General features: G+C 41.0%; 1 protein-coding gene across 4 annotated transcripts in view; it reads left to right on the plus strand.

The window, feature by feature from the left end:
- ARHGEF7 (Rho guanine nucleotide exchange factor 7) overlaps positions 1–20,664 on the plus strand; it is a 908,392-nt gene that overhangs the window by 734,250 nt on the left and 153,478 nt on the right. For 2 of the 4 annotated variants that reach the window (XM_085622181.1, XM_085622183.1), the window contains one exon: positions 20,380–20,556. The exons of the other annotated variants lie outside the window; for them this stretch is intronic. In XM_085622181.1, coding sequence (XP_085478307.1) covers positions 20,380–20,556 — 177 coding nt within the window. The remainder of the gene's footprint in view (positions 1–20,379; positions 20,557–20,664) is intronic. 4 annotated transcript variants of the gene reach the window in all.

The raw sequence follows: 20,664 nt of genomic DNA on the forward strand, positions 1-20,664 counted from the left end.
TTTAGGCACTATAAATAATGTTATGTAAATGTAAAACATGTTAAACTCTTAATGTCCAGACATGACTAGAGGCTGATACCTTCCTGTCTCACATCTCTTTGATTGCTCTGTGTAGACGCTCTTAAAATCTTTTTTGAAACTCAGAATTCAGCGAGCTCTTTAACATCTACAAGCAGGCTTCATAATGGATAAAAAAATTTTTTTTTATCTCCCTTCATTAACATGACTTTAACATTATTGTTGTACTCCATTTCGAAAACAGAAATGTTCCTAAATTGTCTGGAAGAGGTCTACTTGCCTCTAAACTAGGGGCATAGTTCTGATAATGCGCCTCTATTTTCTGTAGACCAATGCACAGCATTGCTAATGTTTGAAAAAGTGTAAAGTGCTCCAATCTGATTTTAGATTAAGTTGCTACGTTTTCATCGTACATTTTTGTGGTGGTTCGTTTATTTTTTTTAATGAGCGAATGTCTCATTTAATGAAGAACGAACTAGAGAACGATCCCCTTTTCCATTGACCGTCTACAGAGATCCTTTACACGCACAAAAGACCCTGTCCAACGGCAATGTCACTTTTTGTGGGTTCTGTTTTTTATTTTTTTTACAAAGTAGATGGGATCTGAAGACTCCACTCCCCTGCATCCTCGATTACCTTGAGACATGCATGGTTTTGGTGTGATGCACTTTATATTTGGTTTGTTTGAATAATGTTTCCCAAGCTTTCTCTCTGAGGTAGATCTTTAATTCTTATAGGGGAGTCATCCTATTACAAATAAATGCTACTTACCAAACAACCATATTGATTTTAAGTAAACAGCAGTCACAGTAAAACTTTGAAGCTAGCTGTAGATAAAAGCTGATCTTGCTACTGGTAAACAATAGTATTTGGATTATCTTCTCAATGCACAGCATAAATAAAAATGAACCATTTAACATAACAAATGTTCTTCTTTCTTTATGTGAAAAAAATCCTTTGTATTTGTAAATCTGTTCAAACTAGTAAGACTGTGGCTTCTGAGGTGGCACTTGTTTTCACAACAGAATTCAATAATTTATTCCCAAGCCTTAACAGAAGAGATGGTTCTTGCCTGCGATTCAGACAGTTTTTTTATTAAAATTATAAGTAACTATACATCCGGTTCCCCTGAAGACCCATTCTCCTTCAAGTTTTCAAATTAAATTTCCTATGAATCACAAAGCATTGTTCGACATCTACTATTGTCCCTGAAATATAATGTCCCTTAGAACAAAAGCCTGCCTAGACTAAGCGCTAAATCTGCATTGGTTGCTGTCTTGAATGATCTTCAGCTAATTTACCAGCTGAAATCATTCCTGCACCTTCATTCTGTAAGACTTGTCGGCAACCCTTAATACGGTTGACCATAGCCTTCTTTTAACACTACTTTGTGATTGTGGTATCACTGATAAAAATCTTAACTGGCTCATTTCATTTCTCCACAATAGATGTCAAATAGTTGGTAACAACATTTCTCCTAAATCAGTCTGTCTACCAGAGTCCCAGTTGGATTGTTGCTTTGCCCCTGCTAATGTAACATCTACATCCAATCACGATCTAAATGAATTAGAAGTTTTGGGTGTAAAGTATATGGAATTTCATACAAAACTATATCATGGAATACCATTCCTGAGAAACCATTTCACCGAAACTGTTTAATTGAAATTTTCAGAATGAATGGCATTTACCATTTCATAGAAACACATTCATAGTGTCTTTTTATTCGAAATTGGCTTTTACATGCTTATTTTTTAAGGTGTACATAGCATTTATTGCAGGTCTTACTTTCAGAAGCAGTTTTGTCAGTGTTATTTATATCAGTGCTTTACTTCAGGATATATTGTAGGAAATTGCCCCTTTTTGAGGTGGGCACCCCCACTTTTTGCCTGTAATTTGATGCAATTTTGACTGAAGTGCACTGGGTTCCTTCTAACCAGGTCCCCAGTGCCAGTGCTTTCTCCCCTTAAATAAGGAAAATGTTCAATTGTTCCTCATTTGGCAAGCTCTTTACCACTCTAGTAAATGGTACCCCTAGTACCTAGTCCCTGGGTACTAAAGAGGGTCCTTAAGGGCTTTAGCATGCATTGTGCCACCCTAAGGGACCCACCACCAAACTCATGCAGACTGCCATTGCCAGCTGCGTGACATGGTGCAGACAAATGTGAAAAAACATGGCCCACAACCTTAGTGGCATGCCCCCAGACACTGCATGACTATGTATGTCACCTGTACCGCAGTCCTTACAGCCCTAAGGCAGGGAACATTCTATTACATGTGAAGACCTATTTGCATGAGCAGATATGCCCCTGTGCTGTCTAGTGCAATTGCTCGATAGTACAAGTGAACAGGGAAGCAATTTCAAGTTCATGTACTGGGCTCCGGTCATTACGAGTTCCCCAGCTACATGATGACATCACTGAAACCTATGGTGTTTCGTATTAAACAACTTGTCTGAATAAATCCCTACTGATACAGTAGTGGATTAATAAACTTGTGCACACAGAGGGCACCTTAGAGGTGACCCCTGAAAACTTACCAGCCTCTTAGTGTGCTGGCTGACTGGTAAAGTCAAGCCTGCCACCAGACATGTTTCTGACCCCTGCAGGTGAAAGCGCACACTCTCTGGGGCCAGAAACGATGCCTGCTACGGAGGAAGGTGCTCGCCACCTCCTGCCAGGATCACTAGTAAATCTGCATACCAAGGCCAGGGGTTTCAAAGCCTCTGACACCTTTAAAATGTGACCACGGCATCCCCAGAACTGGGGGATGCCGCCCCCCTTCCCTGAGGTCCATTTGGCACCAGGACAAATGGGAAATTACCTATGCAAGGAGGCTTGGTGCACGACTAGGCCAGTCACACCACCAACCCACAGCCATCAATCTCAACAGCCTTGTCCAACCAGCACTCAACAGCTGAATGAATACCACCTGGTCTCCGCTCACCACTTAGACCATCACGGCCATCATGTCATCCATCCAGTCCAGGGCACCCACCGACCCCTGCCCCCACCGCATTTTCAACCTCAGAACCCACCAGCATCAACAACACCTCCATCTCCACAGCAGTCTTCCCGTACAGATGGAAACATGCAGATGTCAGACCCCCCTAAAGAAACCCTCCACCGTCTCCAGCAAACTCTAAAATGATCGACCAATCTCCCTGCTTCTGTACCTGGCCAAATTACTCGAAGGGCATCAACCAACAGCTCACCGAATACCTGGAACAAAACCACCTATTTGACGCCTCCCAATCAGGATTCCGTGCCAAGCACAGCACCGAGACCCCACTATCCGCCAACACAGACAACATCAGAACCCTGATCCTCCTCGACCGCTCTGTGGCGTTCGACACTGTTTCCCACCACACCCTCATCAACAGACTCTGCAACATCAGCATACAACGAAACACCCTCAAGAGGATCGCCTCCTTCCTTACTGGATGCACACAAAGCATCCGGTTACTTCCTTTCACCTCTGAACCCAAGGCCATCATATGCAGTGTACTCCAAGGACCATCCCTCAGCCCCACCCTGTTCAACACCTACATGACCCCCCCCCCGCAGACATCATCAGATCCCTTGGTATCAACATAATTTCATACGCAGCCGACACTAAACTTATCCTCTCGCTCACCGAAGCCCCCTCCACCACCAGAACTAACTTCTGCGATGCCATGACTGGTGCAGCCAACTGGATGAAAGGCAACTGCCTTAAACTCAACGCCGACAAGACAGAAGTACTGATCTTTAGGAAGAACACTTCTGTAAGGGACCACAGATGGTGGCCAGCAGAACTCAAGCCAACATCCACACGTACAGACTATGCATGCAACCTAGGCATCATCCTCGACAACGACTGATCATAATATGACAAGTCAACGCAGTCCCCTCCTGCAACTGCCACAACCTTCGCACGCTCCACAGAATCTTCCGATGGATCCCAGCCAACACCAAAAAGTCAGTCACTCAAGCCCTCATCACCAGCTGCCTCGACTACGACAACACTCTCTATGCTGGCATCTCCACCCAGCTCCTCAGACGACTCAAGACCATACATAATGCCACAGCCAGACTCATCCTGGACTTTTCCAAATGGACCCGTATAACCCCCCACCTCAGAGACCTCCACTCGCTCCTCACCCAGAAGAGATGCAAATTCAAGATCCTCACTCATGCCTACAAAACTGAACACGATCAAGGACCTGCCTACATCAGCTATAGACTGAATTTCCACCTACCCGAAAGACACCTGCGCTCCTCCACACTAGCCTGTGCATACCCCCAGCATCCTCCTCAGCAGAGGCTGCTCCTACTCCCACACCAAGACCTGGAACGACGTGCCCCTCCATCTTTGAACAGCACCGTCCCTGGCGGACTTCAGACATGGCTTTTCGACTGAGACGTTGCACCCACAGCACCCAGATACCTCCAGGGGTGACAGTGCTGTGCTACACAAATGTTGACTAATTGATTGAATGGTTGATTTTTGTGGAATTTGGAACTCTGGGACAGGGTTATGCCCACTCCCCACATTGAGTGGTCATATATGGCGTGTAGTGACCTCAAGGGTAAGTAGCCCATTGGTTACTACCGTTCAGTTGCCCTAATGCCCTTGAATTGAGTATTTAGTGCCCCCTTGATGCCAGGAGCGTCATAAAGAAGAGGACAAAGAGCAGAAAAAGCGGGAAGTGAGGACTGCCTGTGGACTTTTGCCACAAATCCCTGCCTTCTTGCTCCTCTCCTGACAGTTGCAGAGAACCTGACTCGTCCTGCAGCTGTGCAAAAGTCTCGAAGGGCTGTCAGCACTTTGCCAGCCAGCCAACCAGTATCTCCCTTGAAGTGGAGGAGCCACTTATCTTCCACCTGTAGGCACCGACCACGCCGTCTGGTTCACCGTTGTGCTGACCACCCTGTCCACCAATGCATCCGCCGCCCCGGAGGAGGTCACCATGTTCCAGGAGGTAAGACCCCTCTCCCCACGAAGTGTGAAGATGCCAAGACCAACCAGAGCTGCCCTGCCCCAATACCCGTTTCCGGACCACTGGCAGCACACCAACGCATGTTTGAAGCCCAGTCCGGACTCCAGCACCGAAACGACCATGGAAGGCTACCAACATGTCCAGCACCTCTGCACCAGGACACTTCTGGGCAGGTAAACTCAACTGCTGCTGGTTCTTTAGACCTTGACCCATTAGCTTGTCCTAAAGGGAACCCCCAGAATATGCAAGTACCTGTATGCAGTAGGTTTCTTTCTCCATAAGAAAGCATTACCGCGTAAAAATGCATTTGTCCTACAATTTTACTTGCCTGTAAAAATTGAGATGTCGAAAAGTACTTACCTAATTATGAAGTTGTTGGCGTTACATAAATATATAAAAATACCTATTTTTTTTCTAAATTGGTCTCGAGTTTCTTTTTGAGTGTGTGTCTCATTTATTGACTCTGTGTGTATAACAAATTCTTGACACTACCCTCTGATTAGCCTAAATTGTTCGCCCATACTACCGGAAAAGAGAACATTTTGGATTGATAATTTAAGCCCTGTAAGCCAATGAGGGTCTTATGGACTGTCTACATAATGTACTTCAGTTTGGTACACTACATAAAAAATCAACTTCCTACGGACATTATTTCAGATATGTATCTTTTACATTGTCAAACAGTTACTTCAGATGTTTTTTAATTTACAGACTCCTTAGCACCCCTAAACACCATCAGTCCCTGTTCCCTACATCACTGATCCATAAAAGCCCTTTCTACACCTAAACTTCACGTCCCAGAAACCTAAAAACTTCTCCCTACACCTGAACTACGCCCATCCCTGACCCCTAAATAACACCCATCCCTAAACCCTAAATGACATTCCAACCCCTACACTCCAATAATCCCTGAACCCTTCAATACCTCTAAACACCACCCATTTCAGAACCCTAAAAACCTCTTTCTACGCCAGACCCCATCCATCCCATACCCCATAAACTCCCTCACCACAGCTAAGCTCCACCCATTTCTTAACCCCAACAAAATACTCATTGTCCCTAAACACAACCATCATTGACCCCTTACATCCTCTCACCACCCCTAAACTCTACCCATCTCTGAACCCTAAAAATCCCTTTTCTACATCTAAACTCCACCCATCCCTGAATCCTTAAAACCCCTCACCTTCCTAAACTACACCCAACACTGAACTCTAAAAACTCTTCACAACCCCAAACTTCTACCCATCACGGAACCCTAAAACTTCTTAATACCCCTACATTCATCCCTGAATCCTAAAAACGCCCCTTAACTGGGCTCATCCAGTTTTTTTTTTAAACATAATTTTATTGATTTTCAAAAGTTGCACGTTTCATACAGTGGCGTGACATTGCATAATAACTCTAGCATATAACTTATAATATGCGATAGAACCTTGTCCGCTTTCCGCAGCTGATCCCGACTCCTGCAAATGCTTACCATAGTGCTCAACTCAGCAAATAATATATAACCCACAACAATAGCATTCCCTCCCCTTCTTCCTGGGTCCACATACATCTCCCACCGTCATGCTCGGCGTGTATCTGATTGCTTCACACATCATACACTTTGCAAATTTCTTACCGCTTTGTGCGTGTCTGCCCGTGTCCCGGTCTCATCCACTACCCTGCACATTTTTATTAGTGATCGGAAAGTCTACATCCATGGCTCGACCCATTTCCAACATGGCATCCCACTCCGTCCCAATAGGAGTCCTCCTTAACCCTCTCGCTTCCTCCCATCTCAGTGCTGCACTCTCTGCTCCCCCCCCATCTCACCATCTCAGTATGCCATACATAGATTGTAGGCGGCGTTTTCGATTTCCATCTCATGGTGATCGCTCGCACTGCCAATAGAAGTGCTAGGTTCACAAACCTGTTCTGTACTTTATATTTGGACGTTCCCATCCTTAATCCCAGGATACAGCTCTCGATTGTAGCAGGTAACTGGGCTCATCCATGAACCCTAAAAATTCAATTGAAATATTTCTTTTAATTTTCTATTTACTTCGATTTCCTTAAAATTGTATTTCCCTAAAATTGTTTTTCCATGATTTTAATTATTCCAGAGTAGTTTCTCAGTTTTCGTTTTTTCTATTAATTCACATACATCAAAAGTATAAATCTATGCAGATGACATTCAATGTATTTTTCGTCTTGACTGGCCAGATCTTCTACTGCTAGGTTTCAGTGAGTCTCTGCAAGGTCAAAGCATGGATAGATAACAGTATGTTGAAAATTAGAGTAGGTAAAACTAAGATTCTTGTGATTGGCTCTCTCTCTTAGGCCTAGACCCTTTCTCTTTGGCCTACTAGTTTGGGCTCTGTCCACATCAGAAATTTTGTGAAAAGTCTTGGTTCATCTTGCATAATGAGCTCAAATTGGATTTTCAAGTTTCTTCTGTTTTATCCTCTTGTTCTCATTCAGGAGATCTCCTTTAATAATCATGAGCATTGAATATTCACTTCCATGTGCAGGATTCCGAAGTGCTTCTTTGAAATATAAGCTATTTTGTGTTCCATTTTCACCTCCCTTCAGGAAGGCCAAATCTTTTCATGTGACATTAAATACTTTTGCAGCCTCTAAACCTATGTTTGGCCAATTCTATTAATTTAGTTATAAAAAGACTAAAGTAATCTAAAGGAATAGAAAACTTACTAGGAAATGAGGAACGGTTCCTGAAAACCTCATTCACAATTTTTTTTGTAGCCAGTTAGGCGGAAGTTATGTTAACATTTAAACTTACACAGCACCTTTAACAGCCCACAGCCCTCCAGTATCCCATCATGCTCATCAGGTAGCAATTACCTCATTCTTTTTTCCAGGTCTTGCTAACAGAATCTTGGAGCACTGAGCTCAGATGTTTTCTTTCTTCTGCCTCCTAAATATCTTCAGTTTATTCAGAACAGCTTCACTAAATATCCTTTGACCTCTAGTGTGTTTTTCTTTCCTTCTTCAACTGAAAATATTCACGTTGCTTCACAAAAAAGCCATTTTTATTTGCGAAATGACCTGTTTGTTGGGGGAAAAAAGCACAATCGAACCCCTATGATCAGTGTATACTTTGGCTCACATTCCAGAGAGATACGATTACTGAAGGACCTTTTCCAGGCAGACCTTGAAAGACAGGGAGAATATTCACCTACACGGTTACCAAGTGCCACACAGGCAATATGAGGCCCTATTGGAAGGAGCAGGGAAGTTACATGACCGAGGAGCGGGTCAGTCCTCTACCAGTACTCTACTTCCCCTCCTTAAGGACTCTACAAGAGTGAGATCCAAAACTAGAGAATATCCTGAAAAACTGCAATGGTTCCATTCATCGTCCAGGCAAGGTACAGTGCCAACTTATTCGCCATCGAAGACTGTCACCGTCAAGATTTCTCCACAGACTTAGTCTTTACAACACCAAGTTTCACCAGGAATCTTTTTTGCCTCTTCCTCCTGCTACTTCTCTTGCTCCTCTTCAGTTAGTGCCTTTGGGTAAACAACGTCTATCAAGACCACCTGTGGCACCAAAAAGATCGGACTCTCCTCTGCCTAGATCTAGGTCTCACCACAGATCAAGATCGAAATCAAGGTACCGCATTCATCACTCAAGATACATTGCCTCTTCTATGCATTCTTCTAGGCATAGAAATTGGTCTAGAACGCATTCCTGTTCATCTGGATGTGTAACATCCTCTGACACCAAAGGTTTTTGCCTTCTTTAATTGATTCTCCTCCAGCAAGAATCTCCCCAGTTGAGGTCATCAACACGTTTAAGGAGATGCTCATTTGGGGAGCTAACAAACTGAATATTCCTCTGCCTGCCACTAAAGCGAACATGACGGTGGTTTAGAGGGACTTCACTATTGTCCTTCCTCAAGCTACTTCTTCCATTAGTTCTGAACCTGTTATAGCCAGCATTGGAATTATTCCTCACACCTGCCTCGGCTAAAGTTGTGCCATACAAGGTGCAAAAGAAGTACTGGTGTGTGATCAGGGTCCTCTTTTTTTAAAATTCAGATCCTCCCCCTGATTTTCTTGTGGCCTTGGCAGCAAAAAAGTTTTGTGCCAGGAGATATGACTGATCATTTTGACTCCAGTTTGTTGACAATCTTCCAAGAGATCCTTGGGAAAACTTTGTTTAATTTTTGAATGAGTGCATGATAGTGTTCAGTCAAGTTACCAATGCAGCAGCAGATCCATCTCTGTGGCTGCACATGATACTGTGATGATTTGACCTTTAGGAGATATTCTTGGCTAAGATGAGCCTCAAGCCAGAATTTCAACAACGGATCCTAAACTTACCTTTCTCTGGCACAAGTTTATTTGGAAGTCATCACAATGACAAAATGACCTGATGAAATGGAGAACTTAAAAGCTGTTTTTCTGGAGAAAAGGAGAGACCAAAAGAAAAACTTCTACAGACCTTATGATCGTCAATACTATGTTCAGAGTTATCAAACCACTGCGTGGCCTCAACGTCATGAACAGCTGCAACACAGGCCTTTCCACCAGCAAAGGCACAAACTAAAAGGTAGAGGAGGCCACCCATCCGCTGTAGCAGGTAAACCACCTTCAAGGACAAAAACATCAGTGTCTACTTGCCCCTCTTTCATTACTCTTTCTGGGGAGACAAGGCATTTCCAACTACCAAGAAGAGTGCATTTCTATAACAGAAGACACATGGGTATTCAATATTGTTCAGAATGGCTACTGTCTCAGATTTGTACATCATCCGCCAGCTATACCACCAAAGAGTTGGTTCATGCAACATCCGAAGAGGCTTAATCAAGAAGTAAATGTGCTCCTGCAAAAGCAATTTGTGGAGGTTGTACCTCTTTACCAGAAAAGAATGGGAATTTATTCCCGTTATTTTTTTGGTTAAAAAACAGTAAGCCCCAAATAACTAATTCAGATCTATTGCTGATCTAAAACTGGCAAATAAATGGATATGTAAGGAAAAGTTTAGGGTGCTAGAATTGTATCAGAGTTCCACACTTATCCATCAAGAGAAATAGCTGTGCGGTATACATCTTCAAGTTGTGTACTTTCATATACCAATAGTCAAGAAGGGGAAACAACCTTTACCACGCATGGTAAGTACGTGTGTGTGTGTGTGTTTATATATAGTATTTTTTATTACAAGTAAGGCTTAATTTAGGGTGGGTATTGGAACGGTCAATTTAGGTTTTAGGGGTGGGTAGTAGTAAAGGGTTTTAAGGTGCAATTTAGGGTTTAGTGGCAAGTGATGGGAAGGGTAATTTAAAAAAGGGGTAGCTGGAGGGTCACCCCCCTAAAAAGGAAAACATTTATTATCAAATTAATTTATATTATATAGAGTTTTACTTTTCTTAAAAACACTTACCATGCGAGGTAATGTCCATCCACCAAGAAGCAGCACAGATTTGTGGTCGCAGGAAGCACAACCATTACAAAGTCCTTACATTTGGCATCAAGTCTTCCCTGAAGACATTCTTGAAGTGCATGGCTGTTGTTGCAATGCATCTCAGTAGATGAAAAATCATCTGTGCAGATCTAGACAGCTGACTGATCAGTGCATCAACATCTCAGCAAACTCATCAGCATATCCAAATGACAATGAGGGCATGGGGATCTTTCCGTCTTAGTCTTCGGATGTTATCATTAAATAAACCCAGCCACTGGTCTATGGGCCTTTGTTTGTTGAGAAGGAGAAATTAAAAGGAGCAGTCATTTACATCAGATCCTAATAGCTATTGAAACTCGTTTAGCATTTCTAATAGTCAATAAAGAGAGTTAGTCTAAATTAAAGAGTTTTATTAACAGTTCCAATAGGATTTAATTTATTTTATTCCGCAAATATTTCCTTTGCTTAGTTGAGAACGCTTTATGCTTATATAAGTTTCACTTTCATCAAAGCTCTTTATTGAGTTTCTGAACAGACGCCTTTACTCCAGCTTTAAGTGCCATTCTAATCCTATATTTAGATTAGGTAAATTCCTTTACAGAACACGCTTATTACATTATCTCTATATTCACTGCAATCTTTAACAATATAAAATTTTCGCTTGTTCTGAAATATTGACTAATTATTTGAATTTATAAAAATGATGATTAAAGAGTAATTTCAAGTTGGAAAGTATTCTCAGCTATAAATCATCTGACATCTGTTATAAGAACAAAATACAAGAAAACCTCTCCTGAAGAGAGAGAACCCTACAGATACCAATAAAGAAATCCAGAGGGCTCTCACAATCTAGAAGCCAGAGGGTCGGGAAAGAGTGTCTCAGTGTAGTCTAGGAACACACGATTACATAAATTCAAAAGAACACACATTGAGACAACTGACACATTCTCAGTTCTCGGGGTCCAGTCGGATTCCAGCAAACTGTGGGAGCAGGTAAGCTCCCTAGTTTCTCAGTTTCTCACGTCTTCACAAATTACCACAGAAGCAAGTCCTTGGAAAGATACTTTGTCCCCGTCTTCTGGTTCAGACTGTTCTTCTCATGAGTCCTATTTCCTGTCAGTTCCTCTCCTCCTGGTCAGAACCTTACTGTAAGTTGTCTAATATAAAACAAATGTTTGTTCACTAACTAGCAGACTGCTTCTGGAAAGTTACAGCATCTGCAGTGGGAGGGAAAAAAACATCTTGTGCAAAAAGATTCTGCATGGAAAATAGGCCTTTCATTGCTAATCTGTAAATCGCTGTTAATTTGGCATCAGTTGTCAGGCTAACTTAAATCAATACGTTATTTCACTTGTATGCTTGCAACGACTAAGTAGGACTACCCATTACAAATTTAGCATTTATTATACTGGAGTTATTTCGTGTAATATTTTGATCTTTCTATTTGAATGCATTTTATTTTTTAATTTATAAACTTTGCTTCAGCAATAATCTCTACACTCAGTTGCTTTGGCGCTACACGTCAAGCATGAAAAATCAACATCCTCAGTTCAGTCTTTTCTCCGTCTAGAAGCAGTACTAAATACCTTAAAAACAAAAGTGTATCCCTTGTAGGATAGACTGTTATCTATACGTCTGAAATGTTGCTGTCTTTTGGAAGCCTCCCATTTGACAGCGGGCAGGTTTTTTCTGTACTGGGCTTCATACTGTCCTGTATCTGTCTGGTCCCTAATGCAGGCCTCCATCTCAGACCTTTACAGGAATGTCTGGAAGATGAATGGTGTATGTTCTCTGACAAATGGGAGGACAAGATCTTTATTTTTCTCAATGCAGCACACTCTGTCAAGTGGTTGTGTCATCCAGTGGGCCTCCTTAACGGAATTATTTCATCAGGACGTTCCATTCCAGACAGTAATGACTAATGCCCCCTCACAGATTTGGGTGCACACAAGGGTAAACTCAGGCAACTTCCCTCTTGCGAGACGGACAACACAATAATGATGAACTATCCTATCAAGCAGGGAGGAACGAGGTCCAGAGCTTTGTCGCTAGAATTCCAAACTACTTAAAATGCTTAATAGCCAGAGACTTGAGGATCACTGTAGCCCATCTTCCAGGGTCCAGAACATTCAAGAGGGCTCCCTAAACAGAGCAATTCACAGAATCCACGAATGAGTCCTCAACCACTCTTGTTCACTACGTCTTATGGGACTGGGGTTTTCCCCACCACATAGAACAGAAAATCCCTAGATTTTAGCCCTCGTTTGTAGATCCTTGAGGTGGAGGGGAGTTCTCCATGGCTCATCTGGTCTGGAAAATTTCTCTGACACCCGTAAATCAAGCAGTAGTCCTCCTTCTTTATTACTCAAGAGTCAGAACGATTTTAATAGCTCCAGAGTAGCCATGTGAATGCTGGTTCTTTGCATGTCATAGTAGCCGCACAGAAAACTGCTATGCAGATTGGACCTTCTACACAAGGTTGGGAGCCAGATGCTACTTCCATACCATCCTAGAGTTTGGCAGCCTGGCTCATGACCTAATCTAGTATGGACACTTGAGCCTTTCACCAAATTGTACAGACATTCTAAGAGAAGGTAAATGTCAATCTGCAAGAGTATCCAATTTCTTCAAATGGAAGACATTCTGTGTTTGGTGTTCTGACAATAACTTTAATCCCACCACCTGCCAAGACTTCCATATTTGCCTTATGTGGCATGATCTGGTTTAGATTTCTGTTCTATTAAAATTAATTTGCCAGCTAGTACTGGCTATAGAAAATGTCTTTCACAAACCACCTTTTTTTTTTCTTTTCAAGATCCTAGTGGTTAAAGACTTCTTAGAGGGTGTTAAAACAGTTTTATACCCAGTACTTAGATCCTCTCCTTTATTGGATTTGAACATTGTACTGTCACGTCTTACTGGCGCACCATTCAAACCAATCCATAAAGGTTTCTCACAGCATATTGCCTGAAAAGCAGCTTTTCTTGTAGCTAATACATCTGCCTGCTGGGTTAATGAGATACATGCTTTTATTCCTATGACCCTTATACAGTGTTTCATAGCAACAGGATAGTCATGAGGACTCATCTAAAAATTCTGTCCAAAGTAGTTTCAGATTTTCAGGTAAACCAAGGCATTATCCTACCCACATTCCTTCAGACCCATACTACTCCAGCAGAGAGATCTCGCTGCTTGTTAGATGTGAGAAGATTTCTAAAGTTCTACCTTGACAAAACTAAAGAAATTTGCAACTCCAGGTAACGGTTTGTAAATTATGGCTCTTTGATTAGAGTTAGTCACACCAAAACAATGTCTGTCTAGATTGATCGTTTCTTGAATTCTGGATGTTCTCAGAAAGGAAATAAATCTTTAACTGGTAAACAGACAACTCGCATCACAAGTGGTAAATCTGCTTTAGTTCTGCGAATCCACTACTGCGGACGTTAAATTGGCTTCCAGTTGCCAAAATAATTCTTATTTAAAGACTCGGTCTAATGCATGAGTGCCTTTTTGGTTCTGCCCTGAATTTCTTCATATTCAAGTTGAGTGAATGTCTTCCTCTGCGTTACCTTTGTTCTGCATCCAAAACAATGTTAACTATACTTTGATCTAAGTGGACCCATGCGGTGAAAAAGTTTTCCCGGTACTTCTTCCCAGGCTGTGGAAAAAGATGCCTTCCGAGATTGTTAGTACATTTCTACTCCTCTTCTTATTAAAACATTAAAAATACATATTTTGTAGTTAAACTATGTTTCTACCATTCTTGTTTCATCCCTTAAGGTTACCATGAGACATTAGAGTATAAGGGTGCTTTATAAATCTTTTTAAAATAAACATGTTTATTTTAAATGGTAAATATAAACCAGATTTACTGTTCCATTTATGAGTTGTTGCCTTATTTTACAGAGATGATGGATAAATTCCATTAATCGAGTTGAAGTGTGATCTTGATTTAGTTCTGTCTTTTTTACAGTAGTTAAGAGATCGTCAACTTCTTTCATTTGAATGTTATCTCAAAAGACTTTTAGCCATTGTTCCTTCTTTCTTCAGCTCATGCCATCAATGAGCTTCAGGTAGTGGCTGCAGACCCACATTGGACTGTATACGTTATCCGGAAGGCAAACCCTTATTTCTATCAAAGGTGGGAGAATGCGTTTCACACCTGTCAGTTGTTCCTCTGTCTGCTCCCTTTCTTTGCAGAACATTTAGGCCAAGGTTACAACTGGTCTGAATTTTATGACACCTGCCTAATACTGTTTGTCGAGGGATCGGAGTTCCGAGATGGGTTCTATTTACCACATCTGATAATTATTGCATTTGTTAAATAACTCACCCTTAGTTAAATTCCAGTAGGTCAAACCTGCCAAAATTTAACATGTGAAACATGTAAGAAATTTACCATACAATGCGGATTTTGGTGTGCTAGGAACCAAATTCTGCATATTATTCCCCAGAATGTTGTAATAGGCGCTGTTTGTTGTACCCTATAAATAATGTTCCCCAGGGCATCATTATTTATTGGTGTGATAAATAGCACCTTCATTGCAACAAACTCTAACCCAAGTGCTTAATCTGCTACTAAATAAGCAGCATTAAAGAAGACTGAACAGAGGCTGAGGTTTGCAAGACATAGAAAAACGTGTAAAATTCAACTAGCTCACTCCCTGCATAATCCTGTGTTGGGGATCCATACAATACTTGCATGAGTGTTTCACAATCTTCAAAATAAGAGTGACACCATCTACAACAGTAGTTATCAGAGGATTTTTAATTCAGGAATTGTAGAATGTAACTCGGTCTGCAAAGTACATCTTTGCTAAGGCTCTTTGTCTGTACTCGGAAGCAAAAAACAGGAACACTCTGTGGTCTCTGTGTGCTTGAGTTTTTTTAATGGGTTCAGAGGATCGCTCTCGCTCTCTTCTCTTCTCTTCTCTTCTCTTCTCTTCTCTTCTCTTCTCTTCTCTTCTCTTCTCTTCTCTTCTCTTCTCTTCTCTTCTCTTCTCTTCTCTCTCTCTCTCTCTCTCTCTCTCTCCTACCTTTGTGGATTCTTCCAAGAGGTTCTTAGTCAGAAGTAAAAGTGTACATTAACATTGGATCTTGTGGTCTACCTGTCCTTTCAGAGTCAGTTGGCCAGGGTCTGAGATGAAGATGGAATACAAGTTGAGCTGGATGTGACGAGTTTCTGCAGCATACTGTTTTTGGGTATACTCTTGTGAAGGAATCTGGTCTCCTTGTCTACTAAAGGTGTATATCATCTTTCGTTTAGATATCTAAATATTAGAAAACAATTTCACCTTAACCATTGTTCCTCTTGCAAGGTCAAAAATTCCCTTTCTCAGTATGGATTTTGTCAAATGTTTTTCATTTGGTTCCCCAAAAACTGTGGTAGTAAATTGAGGACAGACTTGAATCTTGGCAGCTGCATAACAGAGTCCTGCGGTGCCATTAAGTGACTTTTTCTTGCATTATTTCCTGTAGGGCAAAGGAACAAGGAGAACAGGACGATGCTCCTGTTATGAAAAGCAATTGATTACCTTAACATATTGTAATTGTAAATCTGTAGCGCTTACTACCCCTGACGAGGCGTTGAATCACTTTTTCGGCAAGTAGCACGCAACTCCGGAACCCAAAAAGGATTAGTGGTGAATTAGTATAGGGAAATAAGAAATGTATTTGAGTGGTGGAAATGTTAGTCTGTTATTTGGGTTGAAAATGATAGTGGAGGGATAGAAGAGGGAAGGGTTTGCATTTATGTAGTGCTTGCTACCTCTGATGAGGTGTTGAAGAGCTTTTTTCGAATAATATGCATCTTTGTTTTACTGTTGTATAGATGCACAGTTCCCAGCATATGACATGTCTCTGAAATGTCTAGTTTTAGTAGTATAATGAGAAAGTCCCTGTAGTTTTACGTTTGTTTCTGTTAAAGAAATTGCAAAATATAATCTGCCATCTTAAAAAGTTTTGATTGTTGTTAGAGGTAATGTGGCCAATGCCGTTGCAGTGTCTTTCATCAGGTGTATGCTGTAGACGTTGTCTACACTTAAATATTGCAAAGTCCGATTGCTTACTTCGTTGCAAATACCAACAGGTTACCCCACATATTAATCAGCTCATTTAGAAGTGGATGACAGTGATTATTGTATATCTGACCTGCTGCTGCATATGTACAGAAATTACTTGGAATCATATTTGTGATGCGTTCTAAAACACCAGGGATGTGCTAATATCAACTCAGCATGGCAAAATATCACCAACAAAAAAATGGTGGTACTTCTCAATGTGGGTGGAATACAAAAAAGTGCTGTAACCGTGAGTCATGGGATTCTCTCTGATATCCATAAACAAATTGAATATCCCCCCCCATTCTTGCGTGATCCCTGGAACAACATTGAGAACATTTTAATGTGTTAAAAGCATGCCAGCAAGAGGCAACATTTTCTACTACCTCTAATTTTGTTTTGTTTCAAAAACAGTTCCAGCTAGCCAAATTAAAGTGTTTTACATTTGGCTGAAAACACTACTGAACTATTCCATATTTCAAAACCCCAAAAGTAGGAAAAACGTATCCTCTTCTAGTTCCTCTGCCTTTCAGGAAATGATGCAGGAAGAGACTGTCACTAACACCTTAGTATTCTGCTATACAGATCCCAAGATTCAACTCTACCCTCCCTTTACTATCACAGTCTTAAGTGAAGCAAATAATCACCTGACAAAATCCATATGAAGAAAGGGAATTTTCGCTCTTACATGAGGAACAATGGTTGCCTGTTCCACAGTTCTACTAAATTGTTAAAGTCTGGAGCTTTGGAATTAATTGATCAATTTGTGCAAAAACAACATTTTCAAAGCACCCTTCGTGAAGCCATGATTACATCAGATTAAACCATAAGTATAGCCAAAGACTCAGTGTATCTGACAGCAAAGTCACCTGTTGTAACTCATTTTCTGAAAGGTTTGTAACACTTGTTTCCTCTTTTGTGGTGCCCCAGTGGGACATTAATCTGGTTGTCACGTTTCTCATGTGATCGCCCTTCAAGCCTATACACAGCTGTTCTCTGTAGCTCTTACCCATCAAAACAGTCTTTCTTGTGGCGATTATTTAGGCCAGAAGGGTCAGCAAACCTGACGCTCTCTGTTCTACCTCCGTGCCCCAGCATTTTCCCTGGCAAACTGGTTCTTCGTACGGGTGCCTCTTTTCTGCTGAAAAGTACACCACATCACATATTGGGAAGCGCATCACTCTGCCTACTTTTTGTGTTCTCCCTCACCTCTTTAAGGAGAAGGATAAACTCCATCGCCTGGACCCAAAGAGAGCTCTTTCATTTTACATTGATTGCAGTAAGGGCCTTCTTGTGGACGTTCAGCTCTTTGTCGGGTTCACTGGAGCGAAAAAGCGCAAGGCTGTACAAAAGCCGACCACCACAATGGATTGTACTCTGCATTAGAATTTTGCTACGCGTTAGCTAAGACGCAGCTTTCTAAAGGCATGCTGTCGTAGTCCATCAAGGTCACCACTACTGTCTTGGCACACAAGGTACCTGTCCTGAATATCTGCCAAGCCGCTATACGGGCGTCCCTCCACATGTTTATTAAGCACTACAGCTTGGCCTATGAAGCCTGTTAAGACATGCTTTTTGCCCATTCGATTCTCCGGTATTTTCTCGTTTGAACCAGTTTGCAGACCCACCTTTGGTGAGGTATTGCCTTGGTACCTATTCTAAGGTGAGATATCTGCAGTTAGAAGTCTATCAAATCAAGAAGCTACTTAACTCCAGTAACTCCTGTTGTGGTAGAGAGTCTGCGTAACTGCAGATTCCTCACCGACTTACCTATCCTCCCAGCTCTGCGAACTGAGCTCTTCACTCTACAGATCTCATTTGATTCTACACACTGGTCAAAACATTGTTTTTACGTAACTCTGCATTTGTGGCACGAAAATAGTCACAAAAAAAACTGTCAGTGCGCCAGAATAGTGCTTATATGGCCACCACGACATCACTTCTGATGCTGAGCCGATCACCAGCTTCTGTATCTAGTGTGATGCCTGGGGAGTATTCTAAGGTGAAGAATTTACGGTTAGATAGTCGCTTCCAAAAATGGCATTCCCCAAGGTAAGTAACTAGTTCAACTAGGCGCCTACATCAAAATAATCCATTTTCAAATAGAAAAAATATTAATTTGTCCTCATACAGTACACATGCCCAAGATCTAAGCTGGGAGCGATCTAACGCCCCAACCTAAAGAAATATCAGGCAGAAAACAGTAAAAACTATTTTCACTTTATGTGTAAGAGTGTTGTCTCAGGGACTTTTGTTCAACTTTACCAGAATGTGTCTTTCTCTACCACACTGATGAAAAAGATTGATAATGCATGATTAAGATATGTAACATAATGTCCCTTTCAGTGGTTTAGATAAACAGATAAGTTCAAATATTTCTTAAGTGGCAAGAAAGTGAAAACGTTTTGAAGGTTTCCCAACATTTGATCTAGTTTAACAGACCAGTGTTTAAATTCATTGGAACCCATCTGTGACTTCCCTTTCCCTGTGGGTTTTTCAAAAATCTTGATAAAGTTGTCTATTTTCTTACTCTGTTAATTATTTTATTTTTTCAGCTTACATCTGGAGTCAACTTTGATAGAGCTTTTTTTTTTTTAAAGAAAATCTTTGTTTTTGATTGGACATGAATTGCGTTCAATTCAAACATTTTCTTCTTTATTTCTCATTTTCAAGAAAACGTAGCACAGACTAATGATATAAGCGAGTTAACATCTGTGACTCAAATAAATATGTTTTTTAAAGATACTATAATCTCTAAATAGGTTTATATATTTGGATTTATCTTCCGGGATAAGTCGGTTACTGTGTTAGATCAAACAGTTACTGCCTGGCTGGCTAATGACTCACCCCTTTTATTACATTTGTTACATTCATTTAACGATAAAATCAGAACTCTTAATCTGCTTTTATTAGCCTGCTGGAGAACTAAAGATTTAAGGCATGATATGACTTACAAGTGCTTTCATGCACTCGCATAGTAAACACTTGTCTTGTATTTTTCACTTTGCTCTAAAAATACAACTGTTAATAATTTGCTTTTGCTAGCCAATTGGACAGCATCCAATATATTAAGGTCTGTAGTTCTCTTAGCATTACTTATCTTTGCTTTCTTGGCATCGCCTGCAGTATACTTCCAAAAACCCTCAGTTCTTCTGCTCCACCACCCATCCCTCGTCTGCATCCCTACACTCCTCAAAAAAAGTTCACACCATCTATTGGCAATTTTAAGCATAGTTTTCCACTATACCTTGTTCTTCAGAAAGCTCTTAGAGAATTGGCAGCTAGCTTGATTTTGAAATTGATGTCCATGTTAGGATGCCTGTAATTTGAATGTAATCCTTTCACATATAACCAGCCTATTTTAAGAGTGATTGTGAAAATTGATCTCTTTGAAACATGTGCATCAGTATTGTCTTGTTTTGCAATACAGACATCTTTATTTCCTAAAAATATTAGTCCGTAAGAGTACGTTTAAGTATGCATCAGTGGCTCTTATTCAAAAGATAGGTAGTGGAGGCCCTGTATTTCCTATAAAGCAGGCTACAAGTGAATGAAAATGTATTGGTTTGAAAAGGTTTGGTGAAACATCCATTGGCAAAGAGAAGAATTGGTAAAACCATACCTAATAAAACCATTCAGTCATGCATTTTTCTCGATTGAAGCTGAAATTGTCACTCGCCTGCTTTATAGGTTACCAATAAATCAAACTAAAAATAATTTCTGACTAGAACTCACTTGAAAATTAGAAACCTAAATCTGTTGGTGTCCTTTTAACAATATTTTCTCTCTTCCTTCTCTTCCCATCATTGTTTGCGTTTTGTTTTACGTTATTTTTTTATTGTTGCTATTCCTTTACATCACCCTTCTCCTCTTCGCCTTCTCCATTTCATTCCACTCATATACATCCTTAGCATGGCAAGGCACTGACCTGATGCATAATCACGTCTTGGCTGATGATGACCAATCAAGTCTTGATTCCTTGGGTCGTCGCAGTAGTCTTTCTCGCTTGGAGCCTTCAGACCTCTCCGAAGACTCTGACTATGACAGTATATGGACAGCCCATAGTTACAGAATGGGGTCAACATCTCGTAAGAGCTGCTGCTCATATATCTCTCACCAGAACTAATGCACTTCTGAGCTTTTCTTAACAAATGCCTGTTATTTCACAACTTGCTTTTCTTCGATGTATTCTTGTG

The sequence above is a fragment of the Triturus cristatus genome, chromosome 8 (genome assembly GCF_964204655.1).
Source record: "Triturus cristatus chromosome 8, aTriCri1.1, whole genome shotgun sequence".
Classification (NCBI taxonomy): domain Eukaryota; kingdom Metazoa; phylum Chordata; class Amphibia; order Caudata; family Salamandridae; genus Triturus; species Triturus cristatus.